At 29.2% G+C, this 23,521-nt stretch overlaps 2 protein-coding genes across 5 annotated transcripts in view; both read left to right on the forward strand.

Annotated features, from left to right (window-relative positions):
• Window positions 1–7,646, forward strand: part of LOC100213564 (uncharacterized) — an 82,480-nt gene extending 74,834 nt beyond the window's left edge. For 2 of the 4 annotated variants that reach the window (XM_065814707.1, XM_065814706.1), the window contains exons 12-15: window positions 1,960–2,141; window positions 5,914–6,124; window positions 6,324–6,471; window positions 6,700–7,646. In XM_065814707.1, coding sequence (XP_065670779.1) covers window positions 1,960–2,141; window positions 5,914–6,124; window positions 6,324–6,471; window positions 6,700–6,803 — 645 coding nt within the window. In that variant the 3' untranslated portion in view covers window positions 6,804–7,646. Of the gene's footprint in view, window positions 1–1,959; window positions 2,142–5,913; window positions 6,125–6,323; window positions 6,606–6,699 lie in introns of those variants that run through there. The other 2 variants (XM_065814709.1, XM_065814708.1) reach the window with 1 other exon arrangement.
• A 14,405-nt stretch (window positions 7,647–22,051) lies between these two features.
• Window positions 22,052–22,951, forward strand: LOC136088417 (uncharacterized). The gene is made up of 2 exons (XM_065812125.1): window positions 22,052–22,305; window positions 22,384–22,951. Exons 1-2 carry the CDS (start codon window positions 22,052–22,054, stop codon window positions 22,949–22,951), a joined length of 822 nt encoding a protein of 273 aa, XP_065668197.1.
• The last annotated feature ends 570 nt before the right edge of the window (window positions 22,952–23,521 follow it).

The following is a 23,521-nucleotide window of genomic DNA, read 5'->3' on the forward strand; positions in this document are numbered from 1 at the left end:
GTTCAATTTTCTTTATATTCAGCATTTTTCCCAACAATTTTATCGAGAGTTATTTGATTGTATTGGTACTCCAGCTTTTTACCAAACTAAACTTAAGCTCCAAGAACAAGTTTAAATTATCTCTTTTTTCTTTAAAAATATCTCTTTTCTCTCCTTTTTCCAAAACTAAACTTAAGCTCACCAAGAATAAGTTTAAGAATATCTCTTGCAAAAGTGTTATTTTTTGAATAAAAATGTAAAAATGTAAATGTATTACTGTACTAGCTAACACATTTTTTTTTGTTGGTAGGCAATTAAAGCTTGACAAATTATTGGATTCAGGGTGATCAATCTTTTCTGATATTCATCATTATAATAAATTTTTTCCCAATCTAATATACTAGTTTTAAAGTTGTTTTTTTTTAATTTCATTTTTTCTAGTTAGTATAACATCCAACTTTTGTTTTTATAGTTTATGAAGTTTTATATACATACATACTAATGTTTATTTTGTAATGCAAACTATTTAATCACACAACGATTTTTAGTGGTCAATCATGCTTAAAAATATATTTTACATACAATGCAAAAACTTCCTTTAAGACATTAAATCTATAGAAACAACTTTTTGGTAAAACACATGCCAAAAAATAAAACCTAATAATACGGCGATCTCTAGATATTAAACAATTTGTTTGAAAATTTGGCCAAATTTTTATCTGATAACCTTTTATAAATACACTAAATAACATAACATAAAATAAATTATTTTTTAGGATATTAAAATTTAAATGTGTTTTTTGGCCATTATTTACCAAGTATGCAAGTAACATAATGCAATATGCAATATCAAAAAATTAACATAATGCAATATGCAAGTAACATAACCATTATGCTAAGAAACATAACCATTAAGCTAACATAACAATATGCAAGTAACATAACCATTTTCGAAAAATGTTAGGAATGAAACACCATAGTAGGACACTCATGTAACCATTATTTTAAAAATAGTCACAGTAATCCATAAGACCATATCACAGTAATCGTAACGTTTTGAGGTATAAGTAGCAAAAAACTAACAAAATTTAAACTAAAATTGCCATAAATCCTTAATCAGTTAACCATTCAGATGAAATTTTATCTAGAGTTTAGTGTGGCCATAGGCTATATTTGCCCCACTTTTTATCAAACTATATAGAGTGGTTCTCATTCTACTGGTGTTTTTTTTTACACGCTGTCAAGTCAAAGTTCCACTCAATTTGAACATTCAAATCAAATTGATTACTGCTGACAAAATTAATAGATTTCAAAATTTGCATCACAGAGTACCTTGATGTGTATGCTATCTTTCCATATAAGTGGCATTCTTGGGTCAGCTATGTTGGCATTATTAGGTTGCATGATAACCGTGCTAACTTGGATCATAATACTTAGGTTATGTAATAGTTTTAAATTGTTCCTAAAGTTAGACAATTTTAAATTTATCAAAAAGACATTTTTTTAAATATGTTGATAAACTATCATTTGATATGGTTTAGTAATATTAAGTTATAAGTAAGAAATATAAAAAACAATTTTAAACGATGAAGAATTATTGTTTTTGAGCTCCATTATTTATAAGATTATAGTAGTTTATTACATAAGATGCAGTCCGCGTGAATATTTATTTGTTTTGAGTTTTTTAATTTGTTGATATGTGTGTGTGTGTGTGTATATATATATGTGTATATAAAAAGTGCTCGAAGTGGAGAAAAAATAACGAAATGGTATTTGGTAAATTAAAAATACAATCCCGCCTTATCATTGTTATTTATAGAGATTTATAAAAATGCGACGGGATGGCATCTCGCCTCAGTTCGAGCACTGTGTGTATGTATGTATGTATGTATATATATAAATATATATATGTATGTATGTATGTATGTATGTATGTATGTATGTAAGTATATATGAATGTATTTATATATTTTACTATAGTATTCTCAAGTGCTGCTTTTCTTCCTAATTGGACTGTCTTATTCAATTCTTTCGCCTATCATTATTCCATTCTTTGTGCTTTATAATCTTTTTGGATATATTGTGTGGACCCATCAACTGCTTTATGTTTATATACCAGATAATGATCATGGAGGAAAATTTTGGCCAGATGTTTTTTCCAGGTAAGTTGTTAGTTTTTAGAGTTTTTGATGTATATATTTTTTGAATGTTTTATATCTTGTGTTTCCATTAAAAAAAATTTTTCAAAGCTTTTTTTACCCCCCTTAGCCACCCAACTAACCCCTTAATAATTTATTTCATAAGAAGTTTTTATGCTTTCTAAAACAGTTATAGCATTTAAAGATCTTCAAATCAATATTTGTTAGCATCACTAATCAATATTTTGAAACATTTTGTATTGAAATTTTTTAAGATAATTCATAGTTTTTGAGTGATTTGTGAGAACAGCTTATTTGTGAGTGATAACATAGTACTCTTCATACATAAATGTTTGCATATCTAACATAAGCATGCCTTGGCGAAAATTAGCTTTCTTAGAAGAATCTAAATTTAATCATTTTGGAGACGATGATAGACACCCATCTTCGATGTCCAATGACGAAATGACGTTTTTTTACCAAATTCTAACTGTAAAACATAGTAGAGGAAGTGTGATATTTTGTGGAATTTTCTCTACGCAAGGAGGCGGTAAATTAGTTGAGATAAAATATGAATGCTTCTATTTACAAGGACATTTTAAAAAACAATTTGTTATTAAAAGAAATAATGCCGCAAAATTAGATGTTTCAGCAAGATAATGACCAAAAAACACGCATCCAAGTTGTTAAAACAGTGGTTTTCAGCTTCAAATGTGAGAGTTTTAAGATGGCCATCACAATCATCGGACTTGAACCCATTGGAACATTTCTGGAAAATGCTAGGTCGTTAAGTTCAGAAGCATTCATATTCGAATAAAGCCGCATTTTTCAAATCATTGAAGGAATAATGGGAAAAGATCCCACCTGCTTGTATTAATTGATTGAGTCAATGCCACAATGTTGTGCAGCTGTTATCACTGTAAAGAGTAATTTAATTATATTATAGAACATGTGGACCAATAATTTTTCTAATAACACAAATTGGCCGGAAACTTTTGTACGTGTAAATTAACAATTATAGTAACAAATATATTCACAAACAGAAGAGGCCATCCATATATTACATACTAAAAAATCTCCAAATTTGGATCCCCCCCCCCTTTCCATTGTTGCATATTGTACATTAGGGGTATGACTAAAAAATTTTTTTAAGAATTTTTAATTCCCCCTGTCACCATGAGTGGAGAAGTTATATTTATAAACAGAAAATATAAGTTTTTACTGTTAATTTTTGAAAAAGATTACCCCCCAAGTTGAAAATAATTTTTCCTATCTTTTTAATGTTATCCTAATAAGTTATAAATAACGTAATAGACATACAAAAATTGCTAAAAATGGTCTTGCTTCAGACAAGAATAAGAAAGTTTTGGAATCAAATTTAGTGAGATTTGAAAAAGCTAAGACTTCAAGAATATGTGCTATTGTTAAAAGTATTAGTGAAATGAATAAAATGTCTTCAGAACAGCATATTATTGATTAATTTAAAAGTTTCTCATCAAATGTAAAAAGCAGAAAGGAGAGAGTTGGCTAAAGAAATTGAACTAATATGGAGAAAACTGAATATTTCAATTTTACATAGTAAATCACCATCAGAAAGAAAAATAGAAAATGTATTGAAAACACTTCACAAAAATAGTCGAAAACCTGGAACTCAAAATTTTACCCGATTGTTTAACAAAACTGATGAGAAAGGTGATTGATTGCGTCAGGAAGATAAAGAGTTTTATGGTCTGCAAATGACAAAAAATGGAAGAGTTGGATATTGTGCCACAATTGAAGATACTGAAGGTATTCATCCAAGAAAACTGGTGTTGATAAAGAAACCAATGTTCAAGAAACAAATCAGCCAAGATTGAGATTTCGATGAATCAGCTAGTGAAGGAGGTTATTCAGTAACTGAAGACCAGTGTTCCAGCAGTGATACTGAAGCTAAAGATGTTGAAAGTTTGTCATCATCATCTAAAAGACAAAAAACAAATTTGTCTGTAAATTTGGTGATTTCTGCAAAGATTAGTACCAAAAAAGCACATAAAGTCTGCAAAACTTTATCAAAAAATGGAATTTCTATTCCTACTCCAACTCATAGTGGTGTCTACAAAGATGTTGGGAAAGAAGGAGAAAAGTTGAAAGCAAATTATATGGAGAACTTAAAAAATGAAAAGCGGTCTTTACACTTTGATGGAAAACACATAGAGAAAATGGAACATCAAGTAGTTGTTTTTAAATATGAAAAGAAAGAGGTTAGACTTGCTGTTCTTGAGCTAATGAATGGAAAATGTTTAAACAATATTTAATGGGATAAAACTTGTGCTGGATGAATATGAGCTGTGGCTAGCCATAAAAATGGTTGTATCTGATACAACATATGTAAATATCGGAACAAGAATTGGTGTAGTAACACTGTCACAGAAACATTTCAAAACCATTGGACTAGAAAAACCTTCTTTTTTAGGATGCCACCGCCATATTTTACATGTCATGAATGATCTTTTTGAAAGATCAACAACAAAACCAAATCTTCATTACCCGTATGTGACAAGATTACGGCAAGAGTACAAGAACCTGAAGTTATTACTTTAGAATACTGGAGATCCTTTGACAAAAGTAAATTGGATACGCTGGCGAGATGACATGGACTTCCTGTATCACTTAATAGCTTGTTATAAAAAGTTCAAAAGCACAGGTACCTTTCCAAAAGTGAATTTCAAATACTTCCTGCTATAAGCAATTCAAGATGGAACTTGAGAGTAATTTTTGTTCTACTTGCTTACATTTTAATACCAGACTATCAAGAATCGAAATCTGCTCAAGCAGCATGCAACTTCATCTGTGATTCATGGGGTGATATATGGTTTGGTGATCACTACTTCAATCCTGCAGATTTTGTTCATCTATTAGAATCCAAATATAGAGCATCCAAAAGCGTTAAAATTGTTGAAGACATTTTGGTCCACAGAGCCAACACCAATTCCAACACAAGGGTCAATATATGTGCAGAACGTGCAGTAAAAGTGATCCAAGATTTAGTGCCTTTATGTCATAGCATAGAAAAACTTAACATTAAATACTTATTGTCAAATGCATTCTAAAATAATTTTAATTATTCATGTTTATTGGTTTTCTATAAAGTACTGGAACATGTGTTGCAAAATTACATTTCTTATATTCCATAAATCTTCATTTTAAATGGGGGGTGAACTTTTTTGAGATATAGTATAAATGTTTGATATTTTCGTTTGCGTACATACTTTTTTTGGACCCTCCCCCATCCCCTATACGTACTCTTACGCATATTACTCAACTTGGGACCTCCCCCTCCTCCCTCGGTGCGTACGTAATATATGGATGGCCTCTAAATAATAATTTTTTACTATGTTTATTTTTCTATATCTCATTCTAACATCTGATACTGATTAAAATTCGACTTTTTTGAAATTAAAATAGAGTAAAAAATGTCACTGGCCGGAAACTCTTGCATGCCATTGTATTTTTTTTTATAATATTCACCTTCACAAGGCTACAGGAAACACTATTTTCAATGAGAAATAATACTTTCAAAATAGTTCAATTCTTTCTCAAGCTTTTAACTCTGAAACTTAGTGGTTTTGACAAACAAGGTTTATGTGCAGAAAAATTAGTTGAACATGGTATTCTCAGGAAGGTGGTAGCGATCAAACTCATCTCAGGGATGTGATGGGGATCAAACTTCTCTTTAAATATAAACTTTTATCTATGTAGAATGACATTCTAAAATAATAAAAAAAGTATTAATATTCTTAGCGTTTAATTTTTTAAGGATTATTGCTTGCATGGTTGTGTTCCAACTTCTTATGATTGGTGTATTTTTGCTTAAGCAAGTCTGGTATGCTGCTGCTTTTACAGCTCCATTGGTCATCATAACAGTTGTTTTTTGGTTGTTAATGGTTGATAAATTTCAACCATGCAGCGAATTTCTTGTTCTAAGTGAAGCTGTTGATACAAAAGTTGGCGAGCGACGTTTTCTTGAGGTATTTTTTTAAATATCAGAGATATCAAAATGCCTAGTTTTTGGTGCATATTTTTATTTTTTGTGATTTTTATTTATGACTTTGCACATATATTGAAAAATTTTGAATTTTGCACAAATTTTTTTATTTCCTTTTTTTGTTACATTTTTATTATTTTATTTTACATATCCAGATTTAATCCAGTTTTCTTGTTGCTTAGGCTGTTCGAAGAACATATATTCGGAACTATTCTATACCGGACATATTTGAGCTAAGTACAGACAATAAACTACCACCTGATGATTGGCTTCCATTCAACGATGTAAGAACGTTTTCTGATGAAGAATCACATGATTTAGGAGAAAATAGTACGTTATTATCGAAATGAAAAATCTATTGTCTTCATTTTTTTATTATCAAACACCAAAACATTATTTTGTGTATATTAAAGCAGACACGTCTTTGTACATTTATTTAAATATAATATTTTCTATTTATTTAACAGTTTTTACCGTCTTTTTATCGTAATTCTAAAGATATTTATTGTTAGAGAGGTTTTTTAGATAACTTAACTTTTTATTTTACGATCAAACTAGAAAAATGGGACAAGTGCGCAAAATTCTCGTCAATAAGAAGTATATTGTTTTTAATCATGGCGATATTTACTGAAGGCCTTCCCATCGCGAATCCGTATTTTTGACTGGGGGCTGACAATCTTACGGAAAGATATATTTTAGTGCAGTCTTTTAAAAGTTCGATTTGTGAGTAGTTGGTTGTTACAACAAATGGTTAAAAAGTGCTGTATTCCTGGATGCAGAGGAAACTATAACGATAAAAATAAAGTACGGGTTTTTAGGCTTCCTTCAATGAAGAAGAAAGAAATCGTTAGATAAATACAATTCCAAGAAGTAATTTTCCAGATAAATTAGATACTGTTGTCTGTGAAAGACATTTTCCAGAAAATTTTTAAAAACTATTGTCGATGGGAAAATTAGACTAGTTGAACCTTCTTCAATTTTTCCGAACATTCCGCCTAGTGCGATACCAACCCTTAAAATCAAGGTCCCCTACTATAGTGGTGTCTTCTATCAAAAATAAAGTGTGATAAGTTGTCGCAATATTTAAAAAACGATTTGTTTATGTTCATTTTTTAATGTAAAGATATTAAAAATCGTAAATCCTGTAACAACTTATTATAAATGATGTTTTGCAAATCCAATCAAATTCCTTTTCTTTTAACTGAATACCTATGTTTGCTGTTCATATCTCAAGCAGTTTTAGACTTGAAAGTTTTCATGCTGGTGTTAGTTGTTTTATTTCTTCACTATCTAAAAATCGTATTACATATCTTGATTGGTGGTCAATAGTTGAAGAAATAATTCGCTATCTGAACAAAAACGAAATTGATCATCAAAAGTTCGTATTACAAGATCTTATTACATCAGAAGTAGGTAAAAAATTTTATAATGTTAAAACTATCATCCGATAATGATGCATTAATCTTTTGTAGGGTTATAAAGTTGGAATATATCATGTTCACAAATATTTTTATTAAAAAATTTAAAAATACTTAATAATATATATAACAAAATAATATAAATACTTCCAAAACCAGTTTTAGTTTAATTTTGTAATTAATAAGTTTTTATATATATCGGGTTGTTCGCAGTTTACAACACGCTGCTACGACGATGATAAAAATCAATAAAATACGATTAAAAAAAAATACATATTTTTTTACATAAATGCTTTCTTTATTCATAAATTTTTTTATGTACAAACGTTATGAAAAATTTTAACTTGATATAAAAAAAGATAAATTGGTTCTAATAACCGGAACTCGTGTTTATCTTATATAACTATGATTTTATTACACCTATGAATGCATCAGAAGTAGAATGCATCAGTAGTACGAATATCATCAGATCGTATTGTTATTTTTCAACATCTCGTAGCTTATACAATCAAATGCGAAAAGATTTTAGACTGCTAAGTGTAAAAACGCTGATAAAAATTACATCCATGACAAAGAAAGCTTCAGATACTGAATTTAACAGCACCATATTTTCAAATTTAGAGGAGAATCAGAGAAATTGTATACTTTTGGTGGTGATGTGAAGTCTCTTCTTTATCATGGCGGTTATCTTTTTGGAAAGCGGAAAATAATCCAGAGTCGTTAGCAAATACTGTTTTGAGTATTATGGTTAAATGTTTGAAAGATAGACCATCTTTTTTATGCAAAATGATACCTGTCTGTCATTTGGATGCTTCTTTTTTTGTTTGAGCAAGTAAGCTATGTCATTAGTTCGATTAAGTCTAGCAACGGAAAAGTTATTTCAGTTATTTGTGATGGCAATTGAACAAATCAAGTTTTTTTTTTTAATTATTTGAGAGAGTTGAAAAAAAAAAAAAAAAGGTTAACAAAATGTGGAATTTTTCTACTTTTTGATTAATTTCATCTACTAAAAAATATCAGCAACAACTGGATTACAGAAAAAATGCAGGAATTACAATTTGAAAAGGACGAAAATATGATTGCTAAGTGGAGTTTAATGTATCTTTGATTTTGAGAAAGATCAGCTAATTAAATTATCGAGGCTAAACTTTGTAGCTATATACATCGAAAACCTAATAAAACACAAAAAAAATCACAATGTTTAAGAGCATTTTGAGAGAGATATGGCCTTTAAAATGAGTGGTGAACAAGATCATAAAATGAAATCTTTAACTTTAACAGATAATTCAATTTGGCATACTTGTTATGGGTTCGTGGAGATGTGAAAACATTTGCTAAAAAACAGTTTTGATTATGCTATGTTTGGAGAGTTTTCATTGAAAAAGCATTTAACAAGGTTAGGAAAAGTTCAGGCGGAACATATTTCGTAAAAGTTCAAAATATTGTTGAAAGTTAAACATTGAGAAAGCTAAACTGTTAATTGCAATTAAAAGTTGATGTTACAGATTATACTATTGATATCATTCTTGTCAAAAATGTGGCTTATTATAAGTTAAGAATCTCATGACATCATTAATCAATTACCTGAACTACAATCATCTTTGTCACTAAGTACAAAAATGGCTTTTATATTGCAGGTTATGTTACAAGAAAAGATGTTGTTGGTAAAAATGATTTGTTTAATGATACTGCATTGTATTTTCAGTTATATGGAGACTATACAAAAACTATGAACCGCGGTGGGTTGAATATACCGCTCGATTGCTGTGTACAGTGGGTACTTTTTTTGTTTAATTATTTTTGAAATTGAGAAAATTAAAATATGTAGAAAGTCATTGTGTAATACTTTTATGATGATATCTGATATTTATAACTTTAACATGTTAAAGAAATATGGTACTAAATTATCAAACTTATTTCTTAAAAATTATTGTTTGCTTTTTTTACCAATAAGGAGCTTGCATTGAAGATTTTGAAGTTATCTGTATAACATTGAAAAATTATTATGTACATTTTTTATAACTATTTCTTGATGCATATTTTAACTTTTTCTTTTTTTCATTTGCATTATGTTAAATTTTGTTCATTCTTTTGTGGTTTAGATTTTAAATAACTACAACTTGAAATGTTTTATTTAAGTTTGATGATATTTTATAAACACTATTAACATATTATAAATATATTATAAACAGATATATTATAAACATTATATATTAACAGATATATTATAACATTAACAGATATATTATAAACATTAAATGTTAATAATTAGCCGGTGTGTTTTCCACAAATTATTGGATCAGACTTCTCGGAACATTCTCCTCCATTAAAATTTTAAGCGATTCTCTCTGTTCTTTCAAATTCCAAAACTGGAACGTTTCTTTCAATGTTGACACAATATCAGCTTGCAGGTCTTCGATAGGTGGCGTGATTTTAATTTTTTTGCCATTTATCATGCACTGGACGAAGTTTAAACCAAGTGTGTGGCAGGTTTCAAACACTTCATTTGTAAAGAATTTTTAATACTGAATTGCCCGTAATTGATTGATTACCAGTGAATAGCAAGTTTGATTTTCCAACAGCCTAATAAAAAGATTTACTTTGTTCCTAAGCAGAATAGTTGAAGAATCCTTTATTTTTATTTTTTATTTTAAAAAACTAGTGAGCTGTTTTAGTTTTTACTTCGAGATACAGAAAAATAATTTTAAGACTACTCTTCCAACAACGTCTATTTTCCTAAGAAAACTAATATCATATTTGCATAGCTCAAGACCATACAGGGTTAGGGTTAGGGTTAAGGTTAGAGTTATATATAAGCTTAGGGTTATATATAAGCTTATATATGGGGTTATATATAATCTTATATATAGGGTAATCTTATATACAGCTTATATATATATAAGCTTATATATAAGGTTATATATATAGGGTTATATATAAGCTTAGGGTTATATATAAGCTTAGGGTTATATATAAGCTTAGGGTTAGGGTTAGGGTTATATATAAGCTTCGGCACAGTTAAGGTATGGTACAAATAGACTATTGTTGACGGCTAGCAGTAACGTATCCCACTGTCGATTAGAGCTATTGCAACCGATTGAAACTGAGATATACACTCTTTTAAATTTTTTTTGGAGTGTTGCAATTTTGTTTTTGCTACTATCGTTATCTCCTTGGAAACCCAGGTTTTTAATTTATTTTGAAGGTATATATAAGTTCCGTTAATTTGAATAACGTTTTTGAAAATATTGCTTTTTCCAGAAATCAGAAATTCTGTTTTCTGAGTGTTTAGCTTGATTAAGTTTGCTACTCCGTATGTTTGAAATCTGTTAATCAGTTCTTGCAGACCAGAAATTGTAGGACTTAGCAAAATTACATCATCTGCGTATGCAATTACACTCTTATTGTTGATCCTACTTTACATTTAAAGACTATTTCATTTAGGATACTTTCAGTATAGATGTTATATACAACTGTTAGCTAAAACAGTCACATTTATAAAATAAGTTTTATTAAAATGTGCCAATATATACTACAGGCCTGAATATAAAATTTACGTTAAAATATTTTGTAGTTGGTAATATACTATGTGTAGTTGGTAATATACTTATGTAGTTGGTAATATACTGTGTGAATAACAGTTTTACATCAACATTTTTAATTTTACGTCAAAATCGTTAAAAATTGCTGTGTTTTTGGATACAGAAAAAATGTCAAAATGATAAAAAAAAATAAGTTAAAAGCTTCAATCATTTCAGTGATAAAAATTCTTCACATTTTAGAAGAACATTTTGACAAACTTAGAAATAATAAAAATTGTCCAAATATTTGTCCAATATCGATGAGAAAAATTGTTGGAGAAAATCCATTCAACGGAGTTTTCAAATAAAACAGACATTTTTTTATGTGAAAGATGTTCTTCTAAAAAACTTTTCAAAATAAATTTTAAATGAAGAAAAAATAACAGAAATCAGAGGATTTAATGATAAAAGTTTTTAGAAGTTAGTAAGGCAAGGATTAAATAAAAATGATGTTAACAACATAAAGATAATAAAGTTTATAATGATTTATCAAAATTTGTTTTTATTTTTATTGGAAGTTGAGATTTAAATCAATACAAATGCTAGGGTAATTTGATATTATTTCGCCCATCACTCAACTCGCCCATTATCTTTGACTGCTTATAAGCAGTGTTGAGTATTTTAAAAAGTATTTTAAATGAAAGTATTTAAAATACTTTCGTATTATTTTTATTTTTATTTGAAATACTTTTATTCATTAGTATTTTCAATTTTATTTCAAATACTTTTCAAGGCTATTTTTTATTTTGTTTAAAACACAAAATACAAAATACTTTTCCACCAACAGCAAATTAATTAAAACTTGGTTTCCAAAAGTTTCTTGGATGGATTGTGCTGCCTTGGACCACCCTTGGTAATGGTATCTGTTAATTTGTTATTTAATTACTATGATTAGAGGGAATCAATCTACCAAAAATCCCGAAATGGCGAAAGAGAGGGAAACGACTGAAATTGTAGAAAATGAAAATGCTGAGAGTGAACAAGCCGTCCCTGCTATACTTGATGGAAAATTTTTCAAAATTATATCTAAAAGTAAAACTACAGGGGGTGTTAAAATTATTGCACAGTGTATGTTATGTGTTGGCAAAAAAACTTACAGTGGTTCACTGAAAGCAACTTCTAATTTTACTCAACATCTTCAGGAATGTATATAACTACAAAAACACTATATTATATTGTGTATTTTATGTTTGTTATATAATAATCAGTAATCATTACTCATTAGTCATTAGATAGAAAAATTATAATTTAATTTCAATATAATATTATGAGGCACGTGTACATTTACTGAAAAAGAATATGGTATGGTATAAATATAAATATTAAATAAAATCATTCAATTTAACAAAAAAAAGCAAACATTGAATAAAATATGTAATAAATCATTCTCATCTCAAAGTCATAGTAGTTACAGCCAGTCAATTAGTCAAAGAAAAAACATCGAAAGTTAAACGAAACGGTTTAACCACGCACTAAACACTTAAAACGATAAACACATAAAGCAACACAGTCAAATACTAATGCTATAACATAACACAAATAAATGCAATAATCTCGGTTGATTGACTATTGTTGTTGTTGTTGTGAAATGCTCATGGCAAAAAGTGAATCGATGAATACAAGCAGCACAAGGTTTCAGTTGCAAAACAACGTAAGCGCTCATTTGTTTGTACAACAGCTGACATTTGGTCAGTGAACCGAAAGAGCTTCTTAGGAATGACAGCTCACTATATTGATATTAGTACTAAATGCTCAGTATCACGCACATCTGTTGCTCTTTCCTTTCAACGTTTTGTTGGAAGTCATACTTACGACTCAGTGGCTGCAATGATCTCAAAAATTCATAATGATTATGGGTAACACGTAAAAAAAATTACAGCAACCGTAACAGATAATGCCTCTAACTTCGGCAAAGCCTTCCGAGAATATTTTATAGACATTAGCAGTGCTGCATCTGGTTCAGGGATCTCTGCAACTGCTGAAGAACAAGTTCAGGAAACAGGAACTGATAATAATGATAAAGCAGAAAATTCCGACAATGATGTTGAAATAGCGGACATGACTGCAGTCCTTATTTTACCAGTTAGCGAAGACAAGGATGCTGATACTGAAGTTGTTCTGCCTCACCATGAAGCTTGCAATAGTCACTCTCTCAGCTTCACATCAACTACTGATGCAGATAAAGCATGTGATTCTGATGCTAAGTTCAAACGTCTTTATCGAACTGTATTGGCCAAGTGTACCAGCATTTGGTACACTTGGCCAATACAATTGGCAAAATCATCGCAACGGCAATACTGATACCTGTCCCTACACGGTGGAACTCCCGGTATGATGCATTGAAATGCATTCTCCAGTTGCAAGATAAGCTTGACGAAATATGCGACGTTTTGAAGTTACCAAAGTTCAAAAAGCAGGAGTTGGAATGTCTAGAAGAGTATGCAATGATAATGGCTCCTATTGCTGTTGCCATTGACAGGCTACAAAGTGACAATGTGTACTTTGGCGATGTATTTCCGACGCTGCACACCGTACAGCAGAAATTGCAGGACCTGCAGCAGAAATCACTAAAGCATGCTAAGAAATTTGCAGAATCTATGCTTATAAGCTTGAAAAAAAGATTCGAGGGTTATCTATCATTTTCTGAACATAATGCCAGCAGGATAATTGCAGCAGTATCGCATCTCTACTTCAAAATGAGATGGGTTCCGGATGATAAAAACGATTTCTGTCGTGATCTCTTCGTTCGTGCAGCTAAGTCTCAGCAGCAACAGTTGTTGGACAGAGCTAATACTATTTCTAACCCTGACCTACTTCCAGGTACTCAATCAGTTAGTGGCAGTGGCATGAGTGATAATTTTTTCTCGTTTAACGAAATTAACATTGCAGAACAAACAACAGTCATCAATGAATGTTTATCGTACTTAAGCAACTCTGGTACGGATTTTAAAATCTTGGCAAAATATGAAGTTATAAAACACGTATTTGTGAGGTACAATACAGCCTTACCTACGTCCACACCTAATGAGCGGTTATTTACCACCGCTGGACAAATTCAGACGCCACGAAGGAACTGTCTTAGTGATGCAACATCCAAAAAACGGTTACTTTTAAAGGCCAATAAATGATGATTTAAAGGTTAAATTATGTCAATAAAGTTGTGATGTACGATTCGAGTCGGTGCGATTCCAGTATTTTGCATTTTGTATTTTTAAATTAGTTTTATAAAGAATTTTTATTTGAAATACTTTCCTTGTATTTTATTTTTATTTTCATTTCAAATACTTTTTAGGCAGATTATTTTATTTTTATTTCAAATACTTTTAAAAAGTTTTTTGCCCAGCACTGCTTATAAGTTTATGAACACACACGCTACATCAACACAGAGACATTAATTTAATACAGCGAACCAGTCTTTATCAAAATCAAAACAACCTTGAACTCAAAGAAACATTAATTAAAGAAGTATGGTCAAAGAAAGTTTGTAGATTTTTGGTTTTCACTACCTAATTTGCTGGTTTCAAACTAAATAACCCAAATCAACTGAGTAAATATGTTGTTATGATTTTAAGTTATAGTTTTATTTTGTTGTCCATAGCTTATTATATAAATATAATAAAGTTTACATTCTTTTGAAATGGTAGATAATGCTTAAAACTGTTTTTTGCTAAACATACTAAAGTAACTCAATCTCGCTCACAAAATGAAAATTTTTTTGCCCAATTCATCCAACTTTGGCTGGGTGGGCGAGAATAAATTGAGCATGTTATATCAAGTCATATTGCAGAGTTTACTTATAGCAATACTTACTAGTAAGTATTGCCACTTACAAGTAAGTATCGCCATGATTTGATGTGAACAATTATACCAATTTTACTAAGCCAAAAGGAAATTGGATTGTAGATGCACTTATAACACCAAAAATGAACTCTGCTGCAGTTTCAGATTTTAATTTTGAAATTTTTTTTTGTTCTTACAACATTTTCTGGTAAAATGCCGTTATACATAATATATAAGAACATGGAAACTGGTAATTCCTATAATAAGCAGATTTTCAGTTATAGAAGTTGTTGGTATAGTTTACAAAATTATGTATCTTAAGAAATCAGGAGACTTTTGTAACTAATTTATGAGAGAAGATGACAATCTTTATGATGTGGAACTTGAGGATATTTCTATGAAACTTCTACCGCCAAATATTGGTCACGGTTTATCTAAACGTCAGTATCTTATGTTTAATGTTGATCTGACTATTTGTAATAATTAATATATTATACTCTTTTATTATTGTATTTTTTGTGGTCATCATTAAAATATTTTCTATAAAAAGCATTATGATCATATGTATATGAATATAGACCACCAGCTAATATAAGTTATAAATATATATTTTTGCTCTTTTCTTATCTAAAATAATAAAAATAACTGTATATACTAGAAAACATATTTGTACAATTAAGTTGCATTTAAAGTTTTGGACCTTAACCCTAATTATTTCATGTAAGTAGCATCTAAAAAAAATATGTGACTTTATCTAAATAGTTATAATAACTGATTTTATTTTAAGAAATTAGAAATACTATTAGTAATACTGACTGATTATCGTAACTTCGATACACGAGTCTTTGCAAGATTGTAAGGATTGATTTTTCTAATTTTTTTTTAGACAATTACAAGGGCGAGTTTAAGGTTAGGCTTGTTAGGCGCGTCGACTAACTTCTTTTTTGGTAACACTTTTTAATTAAAAAGCCTTCTAGTTTTAAAAAAATACATTTTTCAATTTTATTTTGTGATTTTTTGGGTGTAAATTAGCGATATCTTCGGCTTTGAAGTATTTCTCTATTTATTTCAAAAAGTAAAAGTAAAAATAATAGCAAAAAATCTTCAACTTCACCAATAGTAGCCATTCAAGATGATTTTTTTATAATTTAAATAAGCATATATAATTTATATCATTGTATAGAGCTTCACTTGACTTTAAAGTGAGGGGTCATCGGCCATTGAAGTTAAGCGGATCCAAAGTTATTGATTTTTTTGTAGTGCAAAAATTGATGATTTTTTGACGAAAGGTATAGGGCTTAAGTATGGAAAATTTGCAGTTTTATGGCACCGAAAAAGAGAGTATTTTTGAATCATATTGACTTTTGAATAATTTTTGGACCGTTATTACATTTACCTTGAAACTTTCCATATTGATTCAACAACTATGAGAAAATAAAATACCAAAAAAAAATTTTACTTCTATCGGGATAGCCCAGAATCGTCTATTTTACAGACTCAGAGTTTTAACTTATTTACTTAGTTTTAGTGTCATATCGATTTTAGAATAACTTATGAACCATTATTACATTTGACCTTAAATTTTCCACAGTGATCCACCAGCTATAAGAAAATAAAATACCCCAAAATTTTTTTGTTAATCTGACGAGATTTACCAGAATCAACTATTTTACAGACTTTCACTTTTTTACTTAGTTTTTGAAAATAAAATTTGGGGTTATATTATAATTACACCATACAAATATGCATAAAGGAATCATGAAATCCAAATAGTACATTATTTTGAAATTAATGTATAATTTACAGACCGGTCAGTACATTACTGCAAAAGGGCTGCACAAACCAATTGTAAAAAATATCGAAAGCTGCGACCATGTCAAGTTAAATTTATCTTTTTCTTTACAAATTTGGAAAAAATGGCAATTGGTTAAAACCAAATCTGGATTTTTGAGGAATACAATGCCTCCTTTAATATTTAGATAACCCAAAACAGTGTTGTATGCTAAAATTAAAAGTAAACTTAATTTAAGTGACATAAAGAAAAAAAAGGGGTGGATCATTACACTTTGGTTTCAATAAATAGAATTCAATTAAAATGAATAAATTATAAATAGAATTTAATTAAAAAGAAAAAAATTTGTGCTGCAGTATTCCTAATTTATAATTTTGACTAACTGTCTTGACTTATAAAAGGAGCAACCATTTTGTTGAGACTATTGTTAATGTCAACACCTAAAATAAGGGAATTAAAATAATTATTACTAGAGTTCATAGTATTTATTTTCATTTGATTAAAATTTTATGAATTGTACTTTCACTTTCAATTTAATTTTCATAAATTAACCAAAACAAACGCAAAAATCAGAACAGATAACGTCATTAAATACGCGAAGAAAAGCATTTATTTATATACACATAATTTATATATGCAAATCATTAATACCAATTTTTTAGATTAACTTAAATAAATACTTGTTTTAAATAAAAGAAAAGCTAAACTTGCCATTTCCACCTGGACATTTTTCAAAAACACTTTTTGTTTCTATATAAATCAATCTTGAAGTTTTTAAACGCTGAGAACTAAAATTTTTTGTATAAATGTTAAAAAACGTCCAGATTCCATTAGATTTCTCGTGCTTTCTTAATAGATATGGAAAGTTTCATAAAAATTAGATGTGTTTAAGTTCTAAGGAATCCTTACCTTCAAAAGCTTCGTTTTATAAAAACGTTCCCACGGCAAGTTTTTTTATGAAAAGTGGTCTCAAGATAAAGATAATATATTAATGAAGCCATACAAAGCATAGTACTTTCTATATATGGTTGGAAAGAGGTTGTGTAACACTAACTGATGCAAAAAACCTCAAGGCGCTTGCAAAACCATACAAAAAGATATAAGAGAGCAAAGTTTATGAAAATTACGTGTTTTTTGTCAAAAATTAAATGTTTTTTTTTAAGCCGTGGAATCGCTACCAATAGTAATAATAATAATAATAATAATAACAATAATAATAATAATAATAACAATAATATTAACAACAACAATAATATTAACAATAATAATAATAATAATAATAATAATAATAATAATAATAACAGCAACAACAATAATAATAATGATAATAATAACAATAAAATTAAAAATTATAATAATAATAAATTTGACTTAAAATTACTTTAAAAAAGTTAGCTTAAGTAAACCATATTTTTAATTTATCTTTTGCTTTGATCTAATTGATTTGCTTTTTTTTTTTTTATCAAACTTATATAAATACTTGATTAATATTTTATTTTACATTAAGCTTGGTGTTGGATTTTTTTTTACTGTGTATTAAAAAAGTTTATTCAGACTTTTTTACAGATCTGAATCTACTGGTAATTGTCTATTTAGTTCGTTTTCTATTTGTCTGAGTGGTGATAATAGTTTGGTAATGGCTTTAAGGATTCTGACTGCAATTGGTTTATATTTGAATCCCTCATTTTAAAGTAATCACCCATCGTTGGTTTGTGCCGAAAGTATTCATATGAGTTTTCATCAATAGATAATTTGTTAGCATTTACAAGAAGCATTACATATATGTCAAGAATTCGTATGGTCTGGTTTTCTTTGCGTTCTTGCTCATTCAACTGTGTGTTTTAGTGTTACTACAGAGCAATTGGTTCTCTCCTAAAATATAAACTTATGTTTAATCTTAAAATTGAACCTCTGTTTTCGTTCCAGATGAGAAATGCTTGAAGCGTAAATTTTTATGTAAAAAAGTTTGTAATTGTGCTAAACAATTAACAATTGCTATATTTATAGATAAATACAACACCAATCAAGAACCACCTATTTCTACCATTGATAATAAATCGTTTTTATATGAACTTATTAACAACAAATTTATAACAGCGTGTCCTTTCAATGAAAACAAATGGTAGTCGGAAGAAGCTATGTGTGGTGAATACGCCGGGTGAGGTAACTCTTCCCAGCCAAGTGATGTTATTGTTTCCTTGACCGCTTTTGCTGTATGCAAAATTTGCCCATTCTGGTCGTTTTTCGATCAATGCATGATTCAAATTGATTATTTGTTGTCGGTAGCGTTGCTTATCAACAGTTTCGCCAGGTTTTAGAAGTTCATGATACACCACTCCCTTTTGGTCCCACCAAACACAGAGCATTGTCTTTTTTCCGAACCAATCAGGCTTTGCAATCGATGTTGATGCTTATGATTATTGTGTTATTTTGAAGCTTTAAAACTTTTTAAAGCTTTAACATGTTATCTTTTTATTGGCAGAAGATTTTTATGAGAATAGTCTAACAATTTATGTTTTTCACTAAATATCAATAACACACTCCAAACCGGTTGAAATGGGCCCCGGGGCCCATTTCACCCAAGCAATTTTAACCCTGACCGTGCAATTAGCAAGATTTTACGGCAAAATATTTCAGCTTAGTGTCAGTTAAAAAAAGAATAAATTGGCAATATTATAAATGAATCGATGTATACAAAAACGTTCTAAGTCATAAAAACTATTTTTTCGGGGAAAGAGAAAAAACTTATTAAACCCAAAAATATTACTTTAATAAATTCAAAAAAAATTCTGGGTGCTTTTTGACATCTTTAAATATTAGATTTGTTAAAATATATATCAAAATTTGTGATATATATATGTGTTATACATAGTTAAAGTTGTTTGACTTAGAACCTTTTTGTTTACATTTGTTAAGGATAATAACAAAAAGTTTGTCTTTTATATATTTATTCATTTTTTGTACAAAAAACTATTAAAAATCAAAGTTCAAACTATTACACATGTTAAATCACACAATGTATAAAAGGACCGATTACAAAGCCTTTGTCAGACACCTCACTGGATATCGTGTTCCTCTTCCCCGCCATTCGTCTCGTCGGTTGTTGGCCAGCTCATGAGTTCATCATAAAAACCACTGAACTCATCCGGAACATATTGCATTAGCTTCCTAATATCCAGCAGTTTCACTCTTTTTATTGGAACATTACCTAATGGGTAGCACTCATTTTGTGGAAACTCGACGATGCGATCGACGACTTGAGACATCTTGTAAGTTTGGACCATCAGCCCATCAATAAGTGGCCTACAGACAATTAAGTGCAACGATATGGAACGTGTTGGATTAGTTTTGTTTCAGACGTTTTTATGAAAACATATTGCATGGTATGCTATGATAGACCTAAACAAATTATTAAAAGGCTAATTGGGTATCAAAATTGCAATACAAATCTCACATACAATTAGTTCCAACAGTAGTAGCAGGTACAGTTCTTCCTTTGTAGTCAATGTACTCTTTACCTTTCACTCTAGCTTCTTTAGCAACATTCCTTTTCCACATAGCCTCATTTTTAACCTTTTTTCCACTGCTAGTACTAGGTTCTTCATCCATTATAAGTCTTTTTCATTAAAACAACGAGATGAATTGTAATAATTACAATTTATAACGCAATTTAATTATTAAATTGCGTGTGAGAAACCCTGTACGGCGGATTTGACTGACGTAGTTTCCTTGTGGAAATATAAATATAGTCTAAATGGTTTTTTTATGAGCATATTTGAGGTGTTTTTTAAAGTATAAGTTGAACGAGGAATTTTTGTAGAGGCACTTTTTTAATGAATAAAAAAGATCTGAAATCGAAACATTTTGTTCACTGCGAGAAAACTACATGAATAATAAAATAAGCCCAAATAACCTCAAACTCGTAACCAAAACAAAAAAAAAATTGAATTAAAAACATCTGTAAGCTACCAGCAGAACACAGCTGGTTTTCTCAGTGCTGCCAACGAAAACCTTCTAAGTCACTGACCTAGAACCTTTTAGTTTACAGACAATATTTAAGCTGTCTATTTAACGTGTACGGAGAGGTCTGATTTAGAATGTTTTACTATACAATGGTGGAACTGTCTTCAAAGAACAAATTTTCATCAAAAAGTCAAATATTAAAAAAAATGACTTAGAACGTTTTTGTATACATTGATTCAAATGTAGTAACGGGTTTCATAAAATAAATATTTTTTTTGAAAAAGGTATTTGCAACGACTTCCTTTGCTATTTTTTATTGTAATTTAAAGCAACGGCTATGTATTTGTATTTTTAAAAATTTTTCATTCATGTCATTTATTTACATATATATCTGAATATTGATTATAATTTGTAATTTTTGGAAAAATATGTAAATCTTACTTAATTATAGATTTGGCAATATTTTTTATCAATCCTTATTAAATACAATGTATACATATTATTTAAATAATATTGAACTGAATCTAAATGTTATTTTATACTTTGTGTGTTTTTAATAATATTTTTAAAGAGTTTGTAATATATAATTACAAGATTATGTATAGCTCTCTATATATTGTAATTATATTAAATATAATTACAATATATTGTAATTATATTAAATATAATTACAATATATTGTAATTATATTAAATATAATTACAATATATTGTAATTATATTAAATATAATTACAATATATTGTAATTATATTAAATATAATTATATTAAATATAATTATATTAAATATAATTATATTAAATATAATTACAATATATTATTTAAATAATATTGAACTGAATCTAAATGTTATTTTATACTTTGTGTGTTTTTAATAATATTTTTAAAGAGTTTGTAATATATAATTACAAGATTATGTATAGCTCTCTATATATTGTAATTATATTAAATATAATTACAATATATTGTAATTATATTAAATATAATTACAATATATTGTAATTATATTAAATATAATTACAATATATTGTAATTATATTAAATATAATTACAATATATTGTAATTATATTAAATATAATTATATTAAATATAATTATATTAAATATAATTATATTAAATATAATTACAATATATTGTAATTATATTAAATATAATTACAATATATAGAGAGTTATGTAGAGTTTCAAGTTTTAGTGTAAAATGTACAACCTAAGACGTTTTTTTTATAGTTTGATTGAATTGGACTGATTTTATAAGCTTTTTTTCTATCAATTCCTCTTGTTTTAGATATGGGGAAATATGTAAGAAAAACAAAAAGGCAGTGTTGGAGTGAGAGGTCTATGTAATCAGCTATTGAGGCTGTAAGAAAGAAAGAAATGGGATTAAAAAAAGCATGCAAGCAGTTCAATGTACTACGGAGTACTTTGCAAAGAAGGTGTAGACTTAATTTGAACTTTGTACAAGTCTCGTTGAAATCACTTGGATCAGTAAAATGTGTGTTTTCTATTGAAATGGAAAATGAGCTGGTGACTCATATCAAGCAAATGGAAGCTATGCTTTTTGGTTTAACACCTCATGTTTTGCGTAAAGTTGCCTACCAGTTTGCTAAACTTAACAATCTTCATAAAAGGTTCAGTTCAAAAAGTGAACAAACTGGTGCTAATTGGTTTCATGGATTTTTGACTTGACACCCTCAATTATCTTTAAGAACACCAGAGCCAACTTCTGCAGCAAGAGCACTGGGCTTTAATCAAGCCAGTGTCGGAAAGTTTTTTGATTTATTGCAAGCATTGCAGGAAAATCATCACTCTTTTCCAGATCGTGTTTATAATGTTGATGAAACAGGCATTACTACTGTTCCAAATAAGCCATCAAAAGTGGTTGCTATTCGTGGAAAGAAACAGGTTGGATGCCTAACTTCTGCTGAGCATGGGCAGTTGGTTACAGTGGAAATCTGCATGAGTGCTTCAGGCAATTTTATGCCAACTCTTTTTGTTTTCCCAAGAGTTCACATGAAATCTGAACTAATGGATGCTACACCGCCCAGTTCAATTGCTGTTTGTCACCCATCAGGTTGGATGCAAAGTGATATATTTGTTACTTGGTTCATGCACTTTGTAAAGCATGCTAACCCAACAGAGCATGAACCTGTTTTGCTAATATTAGATGGGCATAAAACTCATACTTCAAATCTAAAAGTAATTAATCTAGCTCGTCAAAATAACGTTTTTTATTGTGTCTTCCACCACATTGTAGCCATAGACTTCAACCTTTAGATGTAGCTTTTATGAAGCCTTTAACTATGACTTATTATGCACAAGAGGTTGAAAAGTGGCCGAGAAATCATCCTGGACGAGTTGTAACAACTTATCAAATAGCCGAACTGTTTAAAAATAGCTATTTGCGAGCAGCATCTGCTATCACTGCTGTTAATGGTTTTGTTAAGACTGGCATTTTTCCGATAAATCGAAATGTTTTTACAGACAATGATTCTGCCTCAGCACTTTCACCTGATATTCCTCTGCAGTTGCTCAATAAAAAAATAACGTTAGAAGATATTCCTGGTCAAACATTAATCTCGCCACAGCAGATTCTAGGCATTGATCAAAATGAGGACCTGCTCATTGAGCTTCAGGCCTCAAAAGTTGTAACGCCAGTTGTTAATCAAGTTCTGACACAAAGTCTCAACTTTTCAGAGCCAGTTGTTCCACCAACAGTATCAAATAAAAACCAATATTTTCCCTTGACAAAAGTTTCTCCTATTCCAAAGATTATAACTCGTCAAAAAAAAAAATCATCAGCACAAGGGTTTACTGCTGTTTTGACACGCAGTCCATACAAATATG

The sequence above is a fragment of the Hydra vulgaris genome, chromosome 12, assembly GCF_038396675.1.
Source record: "Hydra vulgaris chromosome 12, alternate assembly HydraT2T_AEP".
NCBI lineage: Eukaryota > Metazoa > Cnidaria > Hydrozoa > Anthoathecata > Hydridae > Hydra > Hydra vulgaris.